Source organism: Hemicordylus capensis, chromosome 4, assembly GCF_027244095.1.
Source record: "Hemicordylus capensis ecotype Gifberg chromosome 4, rHemCap1.1.pri, whole genome shotgun sequence".
Taxonomy (NCBI): Eukaryota; Metazoa; Chordata; class Lepidosauria; order Squamata; family Cordylidae; genus Hemicordylus; species Hemicordylus capensis.
The window spans coordinates 239,137,044-239,158,736 of NC_069660.1; the positions used below are offsets into that span (position 1 = coordinate 239,137,044).

Here is a 21,693-nt window from a genome sequence, read left to right on the forward strand (position 1 = left end):
TTAAATGTTTATAACTAGTCTTAACCCCTGCTAACTTGGCAAAGAGGCACCTTTTAACGTGGTGATTCTCTTTATTTAGCAGGGGGAGAGTATTTGGCCCTATCCAGCCCCAGCACAGCATCCCTCCAGTGACTGTTGCTGGTGTCTATCTTACGTTTCTTTTTAGATTGTGAGTCCTTTGGGGACAGGGATCCATATTATGTATTTATTATTTCTCTGTGTAAACTGTCCTGAGCCATTTTTGGAAGGGTAGCATAGAAATTGAATAAACAACAAATAACAATAACAATAACAATAAATGGTGTTAAAACTGTTTTTACTGGTAAATGTGCTCTATATTGTTTTAAGCTGATTGTTTTAAATGGTGGTGGTTTTGTTTTGTTGTTGTACACTGCCAAGAGCCTTCAGATAGGGCAGTATAGAAATGTAATTAATAGATAAACAGATAGATAGATAGATGGATGGATGGATGAACGAGAGAGCCATGCACCACTTTTTAGGGCTTGAAAAAGCTCAACCACAAGTGTCCTAACAGATAGGGGTGTGCACGGAACCGCGGAACCTTCCTTTAAGGGCGGGGGAGGGTTTACTTACCCCTCCCGCTGCTTTCCCAAATCTGGCTCACGTATTTTCGCTATTAATGGGGCGGCAGGATACCTCCCTGCCAGCCCTTCCTTTGCTGCTTTAAGAGGTATCCTGCCACCCCATTACTGAAGAAAACGTGCGCACGTGCGCACAAAAGGCTTCTTAAAGCCTTTTGCAGCCAAGCGGGGGAAGAGGTGGAAGGGAGGCACATCACTACTAACAGACAGACAAACATTTCCAAAGCAAACATATGGTGCTTAAACATAATTCAGATGTACACATAAGGCCTTTTGCAAAGATTTTACCAGATCATGAAAACCCCACAAATTCTTACGGGTCTGTATTTAAAAGCACTACTGCAGCAAAAAAATGGAATGGACAAAATTTTCTGAGGAACAGGGATATGTCTACTGGAGCATGGCTCACTTATAAAACAAAAGAGTAGTGATTATGCACATATATATTTCAAGATTACACATTAACCTTCTTAAGCATTCATTTATGAAATGTGGGAACACACCAGTCTTCTAAGCATTAATAATTTAAATAATTTATGGAGGGAAATTCAGTGTAGCTGTTGAAAATGTACCCTTTCCCTGCAATGACTGGGTGTGGACCTGAATTAGTGCTGCATATATAGTAATAATACGTACAGTACTAATGTACTGTATTGGACTGCATATATAACCCATTATTCTATTATTTTCTAGCCTAATAATCAATTTCAATAGTGGCTGAGCAAGATCTTTCACTCAACCAAGATAACACTTAAGTTGTATGTAGATTAATGAGAATCAGAAACTTGAAACGTTTTAAATTATTTGCTGTATCTTTTGGGAAAACACTTGTAATCACTCCAAAAGTGATGAAGAAATTTGAGGGAGACTATTTCATTAAAGAATGTCCCAAGTATGAAATATAAATAATTCCGACACTACTGTAAAAGGAGATTACTGCTTATGCTTATTATTATTTCACCATCCCTAAGCACAAAACAAGGTCTCAAAACCTTCAAGTATATTTTTAGAGATGATATACCAGTCCTGATGGTATATCAGTGTTTGCCCAACTAAGCACCTAGTCATGATTAATAATAGTTATGGGTATTTTAATACATCCTAAAGAGACCACAAAGGCTCACATGTCATGTGTGGAAAAGGAATGAAAACATATACACAGACAACATAGTTTATTTATTTTGTTTAACATATTTATATACCACCCACTACCAAAAACTCATGTGCAAACTCCAGACAGACAGTATTTATTTGGTATATTTGTATACTGCCCAACTCACATCCCTGGGCAGTTTACTAGATAAAGACCTACATGTTGCGTAATGATAAGAGGATTGAAGAAGAGCAATCTCCTCACCAGGGGGGCGGGGCTAGAAAGCAGCTGTGGTGAAGGCTTGTCCTGCAGCCCTTGTGAGTGGGGAGGGGGATGGAGAAGCAATTTTTGCTTCTTGCCTTTTCTTGCAAAAGCCCTTTTTGCTTCCAGAAATATGCCCCTGAGGACTGCACATCCAAGACAGCTTCACATCAAGTTACTGAGAGTTTAACCACAAGGATGACTCTAGCAAGAGTAATCTGAACCAACCACTCATGGAAATTCACCTGTATCAACATCAAGAAGCTGGGAAGTTTTGAGTATACCTATTTGGTCATATCCGTGACCACTAGCTTCTGCAATTGAACTTCTGTGGGCCCTTGGTCCACTTATTGCCACTGCTCACTCTAGGAGACCGCTCCATGTGTCACTTCTTGCTGCTCATGGTGTCCTTCTTTCACAAGCAGCAGGAAGATAACTTGAGTAGCAGGAAGGGACATGTGGACTGGTGCACAGTTTAGAGTCAAAAGTCGCAACAGAAATATTTTGAGCTACAAATTTACAGATAAGAAGATATCTATGTCAAGAAGTTGCATGTCGAATTTTGAATAGCTTCTTAAGACATTTATGTTTTCATCAGGAAAAGAAAAAAACAGTTTGATATTCAAGAGCAAAAAATGCTTTGCCACATCAGAGTGACAATGCATCTGTGAGAGAAGTGGAATGACAGAGGAAGTGATCTTTAACTTCAAAAACATTTCCCATGCACCAGTGCTGCTGCTAAAGTTACTTTTAATCTGTATAAATCCCTTTGGTTTCTTCAATGAACTGTTACAAGAAAGAATGATGCAGAGACTCCCAATTCCGGCTGTGTTTTGTGTATGCCATAAACCTGGAGAGGAGAGCTGGTCTTGTGGTAGCAAGCATGACTTGTCCCCATAGCTAAGCAGGGTCTGCCCTGGTTGCATATGAATGGGAGACTAGAAGTGTGAGCACTGTAAGATATTCCCCTTAGAGGATGGAGCCCCTCTGGGAAGAGCAGAAGGTTCCAAGTTCCCTCCCTGGCTTCTCCAAGATAGGGCTGAGAGAGATTCCTGCCTGCAACCTTGGAGAAGCCGCTGCCAGTCTGTGAAGACAATACTGAGCTAGATAGACTAATGGTCTGACTCAGAATATGGCAGTTTCCTATGTTCCTAAACTTCTTTTGCTGCATTGCACTTATGGAGACATGTACTGTCTTGATGAAGCATGGACTTACCTGTTCTAGCCTCCTCATCAGTTCCTTCTTTTGCCGCTCCCACTCTCGTCGGTCTCTGTCCAGCCGCTCCAAAAGCTCTATCTTCTCTTTATTCCAGTTCTTCTCACTGTGCTGGATTTGCCATCGCAAGTCCATCACTAATCGGTGACTGTCAGCCAGGAGTTTCTTGTGCTCCTCCCTCTCTCTCTTAAAAGCTGCCTTTGCCTCAAGACCAGTCTCACTCTGTCCTCTTTCACTCTTTCCTTCTAGCTATAAATAAAGCAAAAGGCATTAGTTTCACCATCTCTTTTCACAGTGCAGTCCATGCTAGACTTTCTTAACAGGCTAGACTTGGTTTAAAAACAAAACAAAACCCAACAAACCTTGAGTTTTAAAATGCAATTTTGTTCAGAAAAGTAAGTAGAAAGCAATAGTCATACGACGACTCCTTACTTGTATAATTGCTAGCTTAAGGCTACAATCCCATTAGAATATGGAGCCCAGTGATTTATACTCACTTCCAACAGAAAGATTATCTGAATTTGGAGAAGAACTCCCTCCTATCTGACCTCAGCTCACTCGTCCACTGTCCCCTCCTTCTCTTCCCTAGCTCAGCTGCTGCGGCAAGTAGGTCCTTACTTCCTCCATTCTACCTCAGCTGTATGGGTTGCTAATATGGTAACAACCCACACACCTTGGGAAAAACTGTATTTCTTTGGATGCCCTTTTGTGGGGAGCAACCCATGCACACCAAGGCAGCAAAAGAGAGATCTACTTGTTAGTAACACAACCAGAAGGGGAGATGTAAGAAAATTCCTGTTGCTGTGGCTGCTGAAGCGAAGAAAGGAGGTTGGAGAGGATCCTGTGGATTGGATCCTGTTGCACTCCTAGTGATGTCACTGAGATACAAAAGGGTCTGAATGAGCTTGTAACTGCGGCTCTGGAAGAACTGAGGTATTTTTATTTTAATGTTTTAGAAGATAGCTAGGTTATCTGAGCCCAACTAGAAGTCAAGCCCAGTTCATTTCCAAATCCAAGGAACCCTCACTGAACTAAGCCCTACAGTAAGCCCTACTGAACTAAGTGGCACTTATTTCTGAATAAAAATACAGAGATCAAGTTGCAAATCTTCCCAGCCCAAAACATTTACTTCATGAGCTTGCTTAGTTGTCAATAACTAGGATGACATTCAGCCAAAATATCTTGCCATATATGGTTCTGGAACAGTTTTACAGATGTTACCTCATTGTATCAGATGCATAGATACAATGAGGTAACTGCTCTAGGCACTAGATTTATTTTGAATAGCTTGTGGTGAGTCTTACATAGTTTCCCTATTCTCAGTATCTATGGTGAAGAACCTGCGTGATCAAGTAGAAATGGAGAATCTGCTTGTTTTAGCAATCTCTGATTGCTGAGACAACTGACCCTCAGTCTCAAGCTGCAAGATCATTATTCATCCCCATTCCCTTCATTTTTCATCCTTACATCCAACAGCTTAACTGGGGTTTTGCACCAAAATTAGATACTACCACCAGACAAGATTTCTGAGAACTTGCACAACTTTTCAGTAATGGTCCAACCGCCTGAAGCTGATGGGAAAATGCTATGAGTTAATAGCTTCAAACCACATAGCTAATGAATTTACTTTAACTGGAAAAAGCCTACCTACTATCAAACAATTGCTCTCATTTTACTGGGTTAATATTACTTTAGTTATAACACTTTTACTTTGGATTTCTAAATCATTTCATGCAGCTTTTACTGATTATCAGCCTATCAACATTGTATAGTTGCACACATGAACAATAAACTATTAAGGATTTACTAAACACAGTAACAGCAGGAAACATTGTGTCATTGTTACCAAACCACAGTTCCCAATTTTTAGAATGATAAAACAAAATAAAGGCCAGATGTTGATATCTTCTGTTCACAATAAATAGTTACTTCAAATTGGTCAGGGAAACCACCTAAGGAATGAGGTGCAATTCATGGAGGAAGTGGATCATGATCTGTCTTCATTAAACAACACACACGGGTTGATATTTCAGAGTTATCATCACAGGGTTATAATTCTGAAGTACTATCTCATCTCTATACAACCAAGGAATTTTCAAGTATTTAGTGCTCTCACTCTCAGAGACCCACCCCCGACCCCTCTCATGGGACACATCACACACCATTATCCTTCTTTATGGAATTGTAAACTCTACCTGCCAGATGCTATTGTTTGTGTGATCATACCTTTGGAAGAAATACACCTTGCTATGAGTTGTTCATGCTATTTCAACTCCTAAACATCTAAATAGGCACACAAATCAGAGGTGAAGTAAGTTTAGAAATAGTCATCCCTAGGTCATTGAAATGGTCTTGAGCATAATTCAACTAGCTCCCTTTCTCTTATTAACTTGGAACTGTTAAAAGGTTTAAAAAAAAGCCTTCTCAATTAGATCTCATTGATTTTCAAATGAGTCTGATAACCACATCTCTGTTATTGACCCTTCCTCTTGACTTTGGGAACCATACCTGCTCCAGCTGGCAGTGCAGCTTAGTCCACTCCACTTCCCAAGCAGCTTTGTCAGTGGCATACTGCTGCTGGAGGCCATGGCGCTCTTGCTCGTCATCCCGCAGCTCAGTACGGAAATCATCCAACAATATTTTCAGAGCATTTAGTAGTCGGCGATTTTCTCTTGCCTGCAGAAGCAAAGCCACTTCTACTTTAAAACATGATAACATACACTAATGCCATTACTGTATGAACATTTTGGGATGAAATGTTGTCTACCCACTTGTCAACTGCAACAAGGAGGGTGATCAGTAATGTGGGGGGAAAGGTACTATTAACCTCTTTCAGGATTGTGTTAAATGACTCTTCCAGATTCATCCAAAATGAACTCAAGTTGCAGATTTCAGATTTGGAGTTAAAAACCAGACAGGTCAGGCTTGGCTGCAATCAAGATGTGTTGGCAGCTAGCACATCCAATGTAAAGCCACAGCCCACATTTATGCTTTTTTAGCACACAGTAAGATCTCTAGTCCTTCTGCTTCTTCATGGTCAAGAATTAGAGCAATCTCCTTGATGGCTTCTCTGGAATGCCTAATTCATATTTTATTATGCTAAGTTTTGAGTTTTATCCATATGTACCAACCAATTATGATCATAACATAAGGGAACTTTGATGAAATGAGATATAACCCAACAAATAAAAGGCATGGTCTACCTGAAGTCTTTGAAAACTTCTTAGCCACTTCACAAATTACAGCAATTACCAGGCACATATTGGTATGCAACACGAACTTGTTATGTTCTCTGCAATGTGTGGGAGCCATTCCAGTTCATTTATTTTTTTGGTCACATGTGTACTGCGTATAGATGCAGTCAGAAACACTGCTTAATTGTGGCTTCCTATAGCATTTCCCTATTAAGCCTAAAAAAAAACTTATCCATATTTGATATGGTTACTAAATAAAATGATCCTTATGTAAAAACAGAAAAATTATTTAAGTTCAGTTAAAAAAAGAGGGGGTGGGGGCTAAAAACTACATTTCTAAACCATGGCTCACATCCCAGAACAGGTCCTCCACTGGAACTGAACGGTGATAGAAACATCATGCCTGAAGGTATTTGCACATATCTGGGGTGGAAGCTGCTTCTCCCCAGTTTAAATTACCTGACATAAATTCATCCAAAACTGAACAAGGGAAGCCTGTGCCATAGTTCAGAAGGGGGACGAAAAGTAAAGTATAAAGATGGCGATGCTGATCCTTCTGGAGGGTGCTGACTAGCCATTATGCCCTTGTGGTGAGAGGTGAAAGACTACTTGAAAACAAAACCAAGGGAAGAAAGTACATTTCCACAAAATGCCATGAAAGAGCCTATCACCGCATACAACTGTTAGTTAGTTGACACCACAGTTCCCCTTATTCCAGAACAAGGAGTAAGATGCCTTACTCTACGTCCCAGAGTAAAATTCCTTATTCCAAAGTATGGGATTGTGACCACCCACCACGGTGACAGTGAATTAACAGCTAATTTGTTGAAGATCTGTGATCCTTGATGTCGTTCAGAAGTACAAAAATATTCAATTTGGATACAATGATAACCGGGAATTATGGCATAATCGAAAAGGTCCAAAATGTCTGTTTCCTAAAACCTGTCATTTCAGAAGACTAAGAAATGACTAAAGTAGTCACCCCATAGGCTCCACTGTCTCTTTCTCAGTAAAACAGGATCGTTGCTGTACTCCTCTCACATTCTCAAGAAGTACCACTAGCACAAGACCATCCATTATAGGCTACCACTGCAAGAAACACATTTCTCTAAGAGGAAGATCACTGAATACTAAGGTTATACAAGCCCACAACTTTATCAGAGGCTCCACTGAGGTGGGCTGGGTGGAAGTTCAATTGGGCTAGCATCCATGTGTGTGTTTTTGTACTGCTTGTACATCCTTTGAATTCAGAGGAAGCTTCCAGTATCCTAGATGAGGAGTTCACAATCTGGGACTCCAGATCCAGAAGTTGTTGGACTACAACTCCTGTAATGGGTGGACTGCAACGCCTTTGACCCTTGTATATGAGAATGTTGGGAGTTGTAGTCCAACAACATCTGAGGTCCTAAGTTTGGGAACCCTGTCCTAGAGTAGACTGAATGAATGTGTGGCAATAGGTCAATGTGGAAGATGTGACTATGCAGTAAAGTGCTTTATTACACCTGGAGCAGGAGTATGAGTACCTCTTCCCAAGACAAAATGTTATAGCTCATTTCAAGTTCTGATGAGTCAACCTAACAGGAATGGTTCCCCCTGGTGCACCCATTGTTCTTTCTCTCTCAAATGTCTCCTGAAGTAATTTATTTTTGTGGACCAGTACATAGGAACATAGGAAGTAGCCTTATACCAAGTCAGACCATTGGTCCATGTAATTCAGTACTCTGTACTGACTGGCAGCAGCTCCCCAGGGTCTCGGGCAGGAACCTTTCCCAGCCCTACCTGGAGATGCCAGGGAATGAAGATGGGACCTTCTTCATGCAAAGCAGATGTTATATCATTGAGCTGGAAGGCAGTCTGTATCTGCACATGATGTTGAAAGTATCAGGCACTTCATAAAACATTAAATATAAACACAGGCTACTCAAGCATTATATCTCCACTTTCCCTTTTCTGACCTACTTTCAGTCACACTCACAAATTATTCTAGCAATTCATCTCTTGTCCAGATGCTATTGCACAGTCCAGGGCTGTAACATAAGGGAGGAAATGCTGTTCAGTGCTTTAATGGGTGTTTAAACCATAGGCCCACATATAGCGCAGTGATAAGGCAGCTGAAGGGCTCTGTCCTTGCAGAGGCTGAAGAGTAGTTGTAGCAAAGGCTCATTTCACAGGCCAGCATGCATGGAGGGGGATGGGGGAATTTATTCTCCACTTCTCTCCTTGCAAAAGCCCTTTTTGCTTCCACGAATATGTCCCATAGGACTATGCAGCAAATATTTGGGTCAGTGTGGGGGAACTCATGAACCAACTTTGAAATTTTCAAGGTGCCAAAGGGATGCATGAAAGACTTGTTCTTTTATTGCTTTACAAAAAAGTAGCAGTGTTTCAAAACCTGCCAGTTGCCGTAAAAAGTAATGGAATTTGTCTGATAACCAAATGCTTTTGGATTTGCTGGCTGTGGTGAAGCAAGACCCTTTTTTAGATGAAGAGAAAAGTTCTCTACAACAGACAACATGATAGCATACTTTATAGTTTCAATCTGTAAACAGTTCAGTGATAATTATTTGGGATTTAACCTAATACAGCCTTGTAGAAACCAGCAAGACCTAATCAGTTTGTGGCTCCTAGCTTTAGGCTACAATCCAATAGAAGCAGCAGAAGACTATGCCATAATACAAGGCATCCACAATGGTTAAGGAATGTGGCTCTGCATATATTATATTGGATCTGGCTTATATTCTTCCATGCACCAGCCTTTTATACACCAAGCAGAGCAAATACACATCCAGAAAAATGCTTCTGCAGAAAGCTGTATTTGTTAAATTGGGACCAACTATGCGGAATACTTTTAGAGGAAAATAATGTTTACATAGCAAATTCTGAAATATGCACTATAATAATGGCCACAGTTTACACACTCCTAGAGTTCAACTGGAGTTAACATGTTTAGAATTCTTTCAGACAGGTTCTGCACTTACTCTACAGCAAATGCATTCTGATTTATTTGAGAGTGTATGTGGTTATTCCAATGCCTTGAATTTAACAATCTACTGAAGTAAATTCAACTAAGTTGCTGATTCTGGCTGAAGCTGGTTTTCCATCCTGCTGGTCTAGTTCCACTTGTGCGAAAGGACATCTATCACTCCAGGAGGAAAAGAAAGCTGGAGGAAAGGATGCAACATTATGGTTTCTCCCCTTTTGCACTGATCTCTGGAATACGAAAATGCCAGGGTAGAACTCAGAAAAAGAATACATGACATGGAGCGTCAAATTGATCAGGGCTCTATTCCTGTTGGTGTCCATTTGGGCAACCAAGTTCTGAGTTTCAATCCTGCCAGATACCTAAACCAGATAACCATGCCAAAATACCACAGAGCTTTGACACTGGCACTGTGCAATGCCCTGCAAATAGTGGTTCTGGAAGGTAGATATCAAAAAATCCCCTACAAAGAACGCACTTGTCTCTGCAAATCGGGAGATATTGAAACGGTTCATGTGCTCTTTTATTGTCAATTTTACCGAGATATACGGCATAAACATATAACATATGGAGGAGAACTAGTCTTGTGGTAGCAAGCATGACTTGTCCCCTTAGCTAAGCAGGGTCTGCCCTGGTTGCATATCAATGGCAGACTACATGTGTGAGCACTGTAAGATATTCTCCTTAAGGGATGGAGCTGCTCTGGGAAGAGCAGGAGGTTCCAAGTTTCCTCCCAGCATCTCCAAGATAGGGCTGAGAGAGATTCTTGCTTGCAGCCGCTGCCAGTAAGTGTGAATAATACTGAACTAGATAGACCAATTGCCTGACTCAGTATATGGCAGCTTCCTATGTTCCTAACTCCTTTTATTTGCTGCCACCCAGGTTGTATAGATTCTTTTTATCTTGATTATCTTTTAACTGACCAGAATGACTTGAGATCTTATAATGTGGCTAAGTTCTGCTTAATAGCCAGTAAAATCCGCCAGGAGTTCATTAAGAATCATTGTTAACTGTGTTTAACTATGTGCTTAACTATTGTATCATAACGTTTCAGGTTTATTTTGTTGGGCTTCTGTTTGTATATTGTGCTGGTCGGTGACTGTAATAAAGGAATTGATTGATTGAACAAACTAAGTTGCTGAAGGTTTTCACTACAAAAATTCACCAATGTTGTATATTAGCATAATAAAGTTAAATACAACTACTGAACTTAATCTTTAAGGCACAACATTGACTTTTCTTAAACATTTTCTTATTTGTGTATTAGGTTAAACCTTTGAGAGGCTCTTTAAATTAATCAGAAATGTATATTCTCCAACCTACTTCAAAATTAGCCTCATGGTATTTGGAAGAACTACAAGAGCTGAAGCAGTGAGGTGGATGATTAGAGCACAAATGGAGGAAGACTTGGTGTGAATCCAACAGATCATGACACAGAGCACATTTGAAAAACTGTGCTCTGGCAGTGCGGGGGGCAAAGAAGCAATCTTTTTCTGCTTGCATTGCTTCCACAAATTCATATTCAGTGAAGCCGTCTAGGGTTTGCAAGGGGACTAATATGTACCCCCTCTCCCTTGAATTTCAACTTGGAACCATCAGTCACTCACTGTGATACCTTCAATGACTTTTTTGGGATAAAATCTCTCGTATTCAGGTCAAACTGGATTCCACAGTTACTGAAGAGTCTACAGTGGAGGTGTCCAGCAACTCCTCTTATAGGATTAGACTGCATTACTTTCAGTTTGTGATTCCTGAAGTTGTGGACAAACTGCTTCAGATTGTATGTCCTACAACCTGTTCTCTCGATCCTTACGCAACTTGGCTTATTTCATCTGGTAATTATATTATTAGAGAGGGTCTGGTAAATATTATAAGTGCTTCTCTGAGGGAGGGCAGGATGCCTCCTTGTCTTAAGGAGATATTATTAAACCTTATTTGAAGAAATCTGCATTGGATTCCTCAGAGTTAGCTAATTACAGAACCTCTCCCAATCTCCCATGTTGGGCAAGGTGATTGAACAGGTGGTGGCCTCTAAGTTCAAGGCAGTTTTGGATAAAACATATTATCTAGACACATTTCAAACTGGCTTTCGAATGGGCAATGGGGTTGAGACTGATAGATTATCAGGGTTGGTCAGCCTGATAGATGATCTCCAATTGGATATTGATGGAGGGAGTGTGACTCTGCCGATTCTTTTGGATCTCTTGGTGGCTTTCAATACCATCTCCATATCAACCTCATCAGGAAATGGTATAACATCCCTAATTGCCAGCCTGGAGGTGGTAATGGGCTGGATGAGGGATAACAAACTGAAGTTGAATCTGAATAAGACAAAAGTACTGACTGTGGGGGATTGGGACCTGAGAGATGGTTTAGATTTGCCTATTCTAGATGGGGTTACACTCCACTTGAAAGATCAGGTACGTCAGCTATGCCAATTTCTGCAGGTAGATGACCTTAAAACAGTGGTGCATATAACTGTGACCTCCAGGCCTGACTACTGTAATGTGCACTTGTAGTGAATAGCCCTCCCCTCCTCCCTAAAGAGTGAACCAGAAATGAACCCTGTCCTGACTGTCAGGCAGTGACCTCTAAGGATCAGCCACGCAGCACATGGTGGGCGGGATCTTGAGGGCCTTGCAGCAGGAAGAGAAGAGTTTCTTTGTTGTCAGTTGGAGCCAGGCTGAGCTAACAACAGGTTGGCGGCCAGGCAAATGGCTGCAATAAGGAGGACTGCAATCCTGGGAAGTTAGGACTGCAGTGGCCTGAAGTCTCTACCATGGATTTGGTGAGTTCAGGACTTCGGCTTCGGGGAACAGTTTAGCCAGGGAAGTTTGTTCACATTAGACTTCTTGCTTTCCTTTGTTGTGCTTTGCAAATCCTTACAACTGGTCTATTGTATTTTATCTGTAACGAAACAAGCTAAGAAACACTTAGCTGTGCCCATCTATCCACCCAGGGCACTGCAAAAGTCCCTGTAACTTTTAAAGGTTCCTATATCCCTGTTCCTTGCAACTGGGGTGCTTTTTGAAGTACTCTTGCAACTACCTAATGTTCCTTTTACCTGTAACTCAAAGCTGAGAAAGCCTCAGACGGAAGCACTCTGTAGTATTTTAAAGTTTCTTTTTCCTTTTGTCTTTTGCAATTTTAAGCAGCATCTTTGAGTGGATTTTTAACTCCAGAAAGGGGGGCTGGAAAGGGGTTTTTTTTTGTCTCTGGTGCAACACATGTCTCTATCTGATTGCTCAGCAACTCTACCAAGTTCTCTCATTGTGTGTAGGCTTGCACATGGAGGTTTTTGTGTACTTTTCCAACAGTAAAGAGAAGGAGAGTTCCTGGGAATTTCACCCAGAACAGTGGGCGATTAAACTCTTACAAAGTGGGTGTGGTGGCCGTGATTAAGGTACTGAGGAAACAGTTTAAGTTTAAAGGAACAGCCTTTGTGGGTGAAAGCAAGAGAGGATGATTCAGCACTTTTCTTCCCCTCACGTGGGCTTGCTTTGAGACAACGGCTGGGTTAAATCTGCTACAAATCTACATGGGGCTGCCTTTGTATGTAGTCCAGAAACTACAATTGGTACAGAATGCAACAGCCAGACTGGTCTCTGGGACAACCTGAAGGGACCATACAACACCAATTTTAAAAGAACAGCACTGGCTACCATTATGTTTCCAAGCAGAATCCAAAGTGCTGGTTATTATCTATAAAGCCCTTAACGGCTTGGATCCAGGGTACTTAAGAGATCATCTTCTTTGTTTAACTTCACTACAGTTATTAATTCAGAGAGTACTAATTTATTTATTTACTTTCTTAGTTGGTGAGCTCACTGTTTTACGGTGTATTTGGAAAGCTAATATGTGGTGTAAGTCTATTGAGCTGGTAAATTGACTGATACATATTTCTGCTCATTGTTACAACCTAATCCTATGGTTCAGCTGTGGAACACTGAAGGTGGATAGGAACATGTACGTAAGCTTTTGCACTGGTTTAATAGATGAATCCATGTGTTTCAATAAGGCATCAAAACATTCAGGAAACATCAGTGCAGCAATTCCAGATTATGTAACTGTACCAGGCTTCAGGACCAGAGGTGCCCCATGGACAGATCAGCCCTGAAATATCACAATTTATAAACTTGTATACAGTAAAGACTCTCTGCAAGTAGATTTATCTGTGCTTGCACAGAACAATCACCACCGTCATCACAATATCGTATTTAGGCAACTTCTAAGGTTTGGAGAATAGCAAGACTAGAATGTAGAATATCATTTAATTCCCCGCTGTTAAACATAAAAACAACAACAACAATCCAAGAGTCCTTTCAGAGCCTGTGCATACTGCTAAGGGATAGTATGAGCTGATAAATCTTGGAAGTGCGGCTTTAAATGCCACTACCTTGTTCTATAAACATTTCTACTAAAGCACACTATTCTACTGCTTGTCAGATATCAATTCCCTTTGCAATACTATTCAGTTGCTCCATACTTTTTTTCTAGTTCTGTGTCAGAAATTCAGTGGTCAACTAGCACCTCTGATGGAAGTGCTAGATTTTGATCCAGATGTTGTCTGCTTATGAATTCTAGACACAGAAATTTATGTCTAGGCAACTCCAGTGAAGTTTGCCTGGCACCATCACTTTGTTCTTTTAGACACTAGGAAAAGACCTTTGATTTTAAAAAAATGACTTAAAAAACAAAGTTTTTAAATTGTTTTGTACTCTATTTTGTATTTGTGTGTGTGTGTGTTTTGTGAACTGATGTGTTTTATGTGTTTTTATTGGATGTTTTAATATTGTGTTGTGAACCAGCCAGAGAACAATTCGTTGATAATAACAAAGTTTATTATTAATCTTAATCATCATCAATCATCATCATTTATTAGACTACACTAAAAAGATTTTACTCTGGTTGGAGATTATGATCATCACTGACAAAATGAAGACGTGAAATATGAATATGTGCCCTCCTGCACTCTGAAATTTAGTAGCAACAATGTATTGCAAATGCCTCCTACTCTAAAATTAGTGAGAATGACTGGGTTACCATGCTTGCTTGGCTCCGTGTCTCTTTGCGTGTTAAGAGGGACACCAAGTCAATTCTTAGGAATTACTCTTTGAAGCTGGGGTAATTATTTAGATGTTAGGAGAACACTTCCCTTCTGCAGCCAACACTGACCAGCTGGGGAAGCAGGCAACTATCCCGTAGAGCAGGCCTAGATTAACAAACACCAAATCAGTGGGCATGCATAACTTAGGATCAGATCCAGATAGTGAAGCATCCCTGAAAGTATGCTAGGGGGCAGATAGAGTCAGGAGAAGGGTCTTTTCCAAAGAGGTAAAAGAGAACAATATAATAATCAGGTACCGAATAGTGCGTACTAGAGTGGTCATAGCAGAGTAGATCTGAAGGCTGTTTCAGAGGGAAGAGAGGGAACAGGGGGTGACCAAAGTCAAACTTCTGTGAGGAAAGGAAGAATAAAAGATCAAGGTGGATGGACAGAGAGAGGGAGATGGGGTGGAAAAGAAAAACAGTTCATGCTTCTCCTGTGTTGCTAATTCTTCAAAAGGGGAGAATTGGATCTTTGGCTGGAGATCCAGCTTCCTTGGAACAGTAAGGCTGGAGGGGCTTTCTACACTGCCATAGCACCTAACACAAGGCTGCCCACATCTGGGTGTTTGGCAGGCACCCTATTCCAGAATTCTAGGCAGAGCTTGGACATGGTATGTCTCACAGACTGGTTTCAGGATACAGAGGAAACTACAGGCACAAGCGTTTGGCTGCAAGTTCCAGATAAGTATTGGACAGAATGTTTGTCAGCAAGCCTGATTCTGGAAGCACACTAGGCTTAGGGGGTCCAGGTCAGTTATAAGGGTTTAAGAAACACCACCACAAAGGCAGGGGAGGCATTTGAATAGGAAGTTTCCAAGGTCATGACAGGGAGGGGCTATATATGTTAATTTTCTAAATGGAGGGTTGTAAGAGATGAATGGGTGAGGCAGTACTACCTCTTAGGGACACAAAGCAGATAGGCTTTTGGTGTACTAATTAAATAACTTGTAAGGAGGAGTTTTGATTGCGTTAGAATGGGGTTAGAACAGTCCATTCAGACTCGCCATTGCCCAAGGACTTTTGCTTGCTTGGCTGGACATTTCTTTTCACCAAAGATACAAGAGAATTGGGTGCAGTTCTTGCCTTTCCCAGGCTGGTAACTTTGGGGCACAAGTCTTAGCCCTGTTGTACATTATGGTTTTACTTGCTCAAAATGGAGGCTGCTCAGGTAACAGCTGAGAGGGATTTTTCTGTTATAGTCTCAATATTGTGGAGCCATCTTCCACATGAAATCCACCAGATCCAGGGACATGGTTCAATTAAGTGGGCTTTGAAAACGTTTTCATTCAGATGCTAATATCGGAATATGCCAATCACAGCTGTAGTAACTACTTGCCACTGCTCTTTGAAATTATTTGATTGCCTTTATTGTTTAATTTTTACATTATTGTTCCATATATTTGGAATATGTAACTGAAAACCCAATAAATAAATAAATGCTGGAATAAAGTGGCTACTTCATTTCGCTAAGCACTAGTTACTTCCATACACTTAAAATCAAAGTGCATTGACAAAACTGCCAATGATTTTAAATAACCTGACTTGTACTGCAAATCTTTAGATACTGCTATTATTTTAGAACTCAGATTACCAATTTACTATATTTATTGTTACTTCATGAGGCCTAAATAATGCATATGAATATAGGCCACTCCCCCAAATAGGAGAAGGTAACAATCAACTTGAGGGGAAATATAAGAAATGAACATTAACTATCTCTTTAAAAAGTAAAAGTTTTTGAATAATTTATTCCCAGAAGTAAGATTAACATATGTCTGATTCTTAACTTATACAAATGAAACAAAAAACTCCCCTCTGCAAGTGATTAGGTGGTCCATTGCTACAAAGATGTTCAGAAGGAATAAGCCTCTGGACATTGAAATACATCAGACAAGGATATTTTATGGGCAAGGAGCCACAATAGGAAATGGAATATTGCACTTACAGAATCAGCCCAAAATGCAGCTTCAATTATGTCATAACTCTTCCTTCTGGTTAAATACGTATATAATTGCTGAAACACATTCATGTTACTGTGTAATTGGAATCATTGTATCACATATTGTTCCATGTGAGACCATGATGTTGTGAGTCACATGTTGTGCATTACAGTCACAGAAGGATATTGCGGTAGTGCAGCATTCATGTGCAAGAATTCTGCTGTGTTGGAGTTTGTATAACTGAGCAGTGTTTCCATTTGCACAACTGTGATAGCATAAGAAACAAGCCAACATGGTATGCTTGCTCAAGAACAATTAGCTGCCCAGGTATTACACCTGGATAAGATAAGCTGCAAAACTGTGCTGTTGAAGTTATGATAGTTTCTTGCACTAGTGCAAATTCCTGATTTCCATTACCATAACACTGCACAACATGTGGGCCATTGTTATGGCTATGATTAAGAGTATTCTAGATAGAGCAGAATAGATAGATAGAGCAGGTAGAACACATTATGTGACTATCCAGCTGTCTTGAGAAGTCCATAATGCTGGGAAAAGTTGAAGGAAAGAGAAGGCGAGGATGACCAGCAGCAAGGTGGATGGACTCGATACAACAGCAATGAATGCACCACTGAGAGACCTTAAAGGCCAAGTTGAAGACAGATCATCCTGGAGAGAATCTGTCAATGTGCTTAGTAAGAGTCAACACCAACTTGATGACACTCCATCCATCCATCCATCCATCCATCCATCCATCCATCCATCCATCCATCCAACAGAGCAGAGCAACAGAACACAAGGAATTTGATTCTTAGGACAGTGTAAGCACCTGCATATTTGCCTTGGTACCTGCTTTTGATGCTGCAACAATTCTGCAGTCTGTAACTGTGGTCCATGGTCACTTATTTCAACTGTGGAATGTTGAGAATAATCTGTCGGTGTAAACACTACATCATCTTCTTCCTCTTCCTCCTCCTCCCGTTCCTCAGCCTTTTGCTCAGATTGAAAGCTGAATTCTGGAGTGGGCTCAATGTGTTCCAACTAAAATGGCAGATGAATAAAATCAAAAATACAAATTTATGTATTTGTAGGCTTTGATCCAGCAATTTCTGTAAGTTTGTGACACTCTGCTTGTGCAAGGTTTCCTTATTCCATTATATTATAAGAATTCTTTACTCCTTATGAGAGAAAGTTGTGAAAAGAAACAGCTCTGTATTGAGTCCTGAATGTGCAATGACAGAAGTATACTGGAGATTCAAAACATAGGAATATTACTACTTCTTTGACCTGCAATTTGTTCATTAATTATATTAAGCACTTCTTTAAGACTATTAATCTGACCTACATGTCCAAAAATCTCAGGGTTGTTTCCATTTGAGATGGAAACTTTAAGTACAGGTTTAATTCCATTATGGGCAATATTTATGCAACAGCCTTGACGATTATTCTTGATATGTCTACCACATTGGAGGGAGGTTTTTATAGCATACAAATAAGTTTTAGAAGTGTAAACTTTCATGAAACAACATATTCCAGTCTAATTCAAAAGATCACTCCTTTAGTCTAATTTTGATAACACAAACACTCAGGTCAGCACAAAGCCACTAAATGCTAAAAGATATAGCAGACGTGACAAATATATTAGAACTGCAGAAAAGTTAGTTACATGATATGCAGAATTATTTGGATTCAGTTTTTCAGCCGCATTTGCATGTAATGCAAAACTGAGTTTGCTGAGCCCGCAGTTAATTTTTGTAACCATGAACTCCATCACAGACATTTGTCCAACCACAGCCTGGCAATCTCTGGGTTCAGAGGTTGCCAGGGAGTTCACTCACTCCCTGAAGTGAACTCTCACTTCAAGAAAGAGTGAGTTCACTCCCTTTTCCTCGTCCACCAAGGCTACATTCCACCAAGCTCCATAGTGCTACTGTTGCCAGACTGTGGGGAAGGCATTAGAACATCAAGAGGGCGGCAGCCATTGGCCATGGTCTTCAAGGGGGTATGCTGAGTGTGACTGTGCCTTTTCGGAATGAAAAGGGCATTTCAATCCCTTCAAATGCCATGCAAACCCTTCTTCTGACAGCAATTGCACTGCTGCCCTCCACTCTGCACCAAAACATTCTCACATAAGCATGATTGCTGGCAACAGGGGATGCCAAGGGGCACTATTTTTCTGTTACTCCAGAAAGGGATCGTGTCCACTTCCTAGGAGGGACGATGCATATGAGGGAGGGCAATGGATCCTGGGGTCTCAATCCGCTGTGACCAAGGAGGCTCTTGCAATGGCTGAAACTGACAAGGCAGTCCAGGGACACAAAACTATACTCCAGCCACCGTGTTGGCTTGCTGCCTGGGGATTAGCTCTTTTATGAGAGGACCAGTCCACTGGAAAGGACAGGAGGCTCCAAGACCTTCAGTCCTCTCATGAGCACACTACTTCATGTGCTTTCATGAGGGAGGCCAGTCAAATAAAGGGCCCCCTGTTCTCTCTGGTTAATAATAGAACTTTTACACAGTGACCCCGCCCTACTTTACAGGCAACCATTTAATGCACCCAAAGGGGAATTTGCTGCCCCATGTGTCTGGGTGGTCCTGGATGGGCAGACTAGGGAAACACCGGAACAGGGAACAGATCCTCACTCTCAAATTTCCCAGGTTCGGACCTACATTGTGGCATATGCAGATCAGCCACCATGGGGAATTGCGGGAGAAGGGAGCCCAAATTATCAGTGAATCCTGGAGAGTAGGGTTGCTGTTCTGGGGAAAAAAATAAAGATGGATATGTTCCCATGGGCAGCTGGAATGCCAGAGGGCCTGTTTGGACTGCTTCTTTGCAGCAGTTACCAAGACTGAGAGGTGTTGCTGGGGTACCCATTGCTGTGGCTTACTTGTGCCGAGCAACCAGGCTCAGCAGCATCTTATGTGTATCTTCATGGCCTAATACTCTTGTGAGAGGGTGGTCCATGGGAGAAGGGCTTTTATTGCACATTAACAACTACTCTTCCCAGTACCTATCCTGCCAGACAGTTCTTCTCATGAGTTGTGAATGAGTATCCCCATGGCCTTCCACTCTCATGAGAGTGGTCTGCTCCAATGCAGCATACATAGTCATCCCAAAGGAGGAATCTCCCATTACTCGAGGCAATGCTGATCCTGCTGGATGATTCTTCACCCGGGTAAGCCTAGGGACCACACACGTTAACCCAAGGGGAGGGGGAGGGGGCTGAGGCCTGGGCCCCCTTCCCAAACTTTATTGCACAAACAATAGAGCAGTGCCATTCAAGAATTCCCAGGTGGGGCATTGGGTTGTAATGTAATTGGGTTGCCCAGTTTATGGTGCCACCACAACTGCATGTGCTTGTGAACATATTTATCGATTCACTTTTAGAGAGCAAAACACAGTGACCATCTTGCCATCCTGTCCTCTTTCTTTCCTGATTGCCAGGAGTGGGGAACAAGGGTCACAGTGGGAAGAAGGCACCCCCCCATATGACTTTTCTGTTTGACAGGCTTAAAAGCTTGGGATGGGACATGGTGGCATCCCTGTTGCCACGCAATAGCTTGAGTCATTCAGAAACAGAGGGCAGGCAAGTGCTCGGAGAGGCCGCCATTGAGAAGCGCAGCAAGCATGGAGTGGGTGTGTTCCTGAGCCGCCCTCTTGATTTTGGTTCCAGAAACAGCACAAGACCACAGTTATGGTGGCGTCTGCATTCAAATATAATGCTACCACCACCAAACCTGAGGTTGGAGTGGTGAAACTACTACAAACCAAAGGTTCGAATTGGAGTTTGGCAAGAGAAATCGCAGGTCACTTTTGATATGAAACCGCGGTTTTACACATTTGGACATTCACAATTCCAACCCACTGCCCCATTTAACTGCATTACATGAGAATGGGGCCACTCTCTCCAATATATTTTGATTGAGCCAAACTGTCATCTTCACTTCCTTCCTATCAACTTTCTGTAATAAGTTATTTTAAGAGTGACACAAGAAAAACATTTCACTAATGACAGGATTTTGGAGAGGCAAACAGAATAAATTATGATGGCTTACTTTTCTCTTCCCTCAAGATGCTGCTTTAAGATTCTACTGCTAGCATGCAAACCAAGCATCTTTTCAGTGTTCCTGCTGCCATCTTCAAAACACAGAAGTTGAGAGCACCCCCAGACTGACTTAAAAATACAGTGATCTCTTCAGTTCTAACAGCCTACTGTGTCTGCTTTCCAGGGCCTTACTCTAGATGCTATGGGGGCATTTACAAGGCTACTGATTGGCTCAACATACTTCCAGTAAATTTAGAGAGAGTAACAGGTAACTTAAATTGCTATACAGGAGAGCCCTCACTGAAAATCTCTTTCAAAAGTGCTAGTGACAGACAGTTTCAAATTCTACATCAGCACCTTTTCTGCTGTATAATCAGTGCAATTCTGATCAGATAGTTAAGGAAGCTCTGACACCTAAACTTGAGGCAAGGTTATTTCTTAAAATGTATTTTGTTCACAGTACTTTTGCTTGCAGTTTCACTCCATTAAACGACATGGGACAGTTACCTCGAGTACATCCTCTCCTTGCTCCTCCATCTGTTTGCCTTGTCGCCAGTGTTTCAGCAACCATTTCAGTTTGACATACAGGAGAAAGGTGTTCTGCTTGAAATGCCTGAGTTCTTGATGCATCAGGTTTTTCTCCTGACTCCAGGTCTTCTCTTCCAATTTGTTCTGTAAAGTCAAGCTTTGCACTTCTAAGTCTTTTCTCCGTAGGCTCTGCAGATGGTCCTCTTCCAGCTTTAAACAGAACAGCCATGCATAACATCAACAGGATACTGCCCTAGAGGGTTTGCTCTTGTGTTTTGTTCACTGGGGCAAGGTAAACCAAGTTTGTTAATTCCAGTTATCATAAGCTAACTGAATTTGGCAAGGGATCTGACTTTCGAGAAACCTGAAGACCACAGCTTGTAGCCTTAATTTAATTAACCATATCTGAATAACCTGCTGCAGAAATACACAGCTCATTTACTTTAACAAGCTGGATCAGACTTCTGCAGCGTAAACATTTTTATCCCCTATACTTATCTCTCTTCACTGCATCTTTTAGGTATGTTCTCCAAATGACCCTGGCCCCGTTACTGCTGTATGCAAATTGCATTTGCTGACTTCTTTTTTAACCACTCATCATAAAAGCTCACAGCTTCAGTAATTCTATCTTTTCCTTCTTTGTCTGTAAAGTGTGTGTATGTGGGGGATCAGTTTTCCTTTCTGGAATACTATTTTCTGTGTCATAAGGAAAAAAGCTCTG

General features: G+C 41.3%; 1 protein-coding gene across 1 annotated transcript in view; it reads right to left on the reverse strand.

Annotated features, from left to right (window-relative positions):
* The window catches only part of MTCL1 (microtubule crosslinking factor 1), a 155,371-nt gene that overhangs the window by 18,996 nt on the left and 114,682 nt on the right, over positions 1 to 21,693 (reverse strand). Inside the window, 4 exon segments of the mRNA XM_053247105.1 lie at positions 3,173 to 3,421; positions 5,681 to 5,848; positions 17,245 to 17,436; positions 20,952 to 21,182. Of these exon segments, the coding sequence (XP_053103080.1) occupies positions 3,173 to 3,421; positions 5,681 to 5,848; positions 17,245 to 17,436; positions 20,952 to 21,182 (840 nt within the window).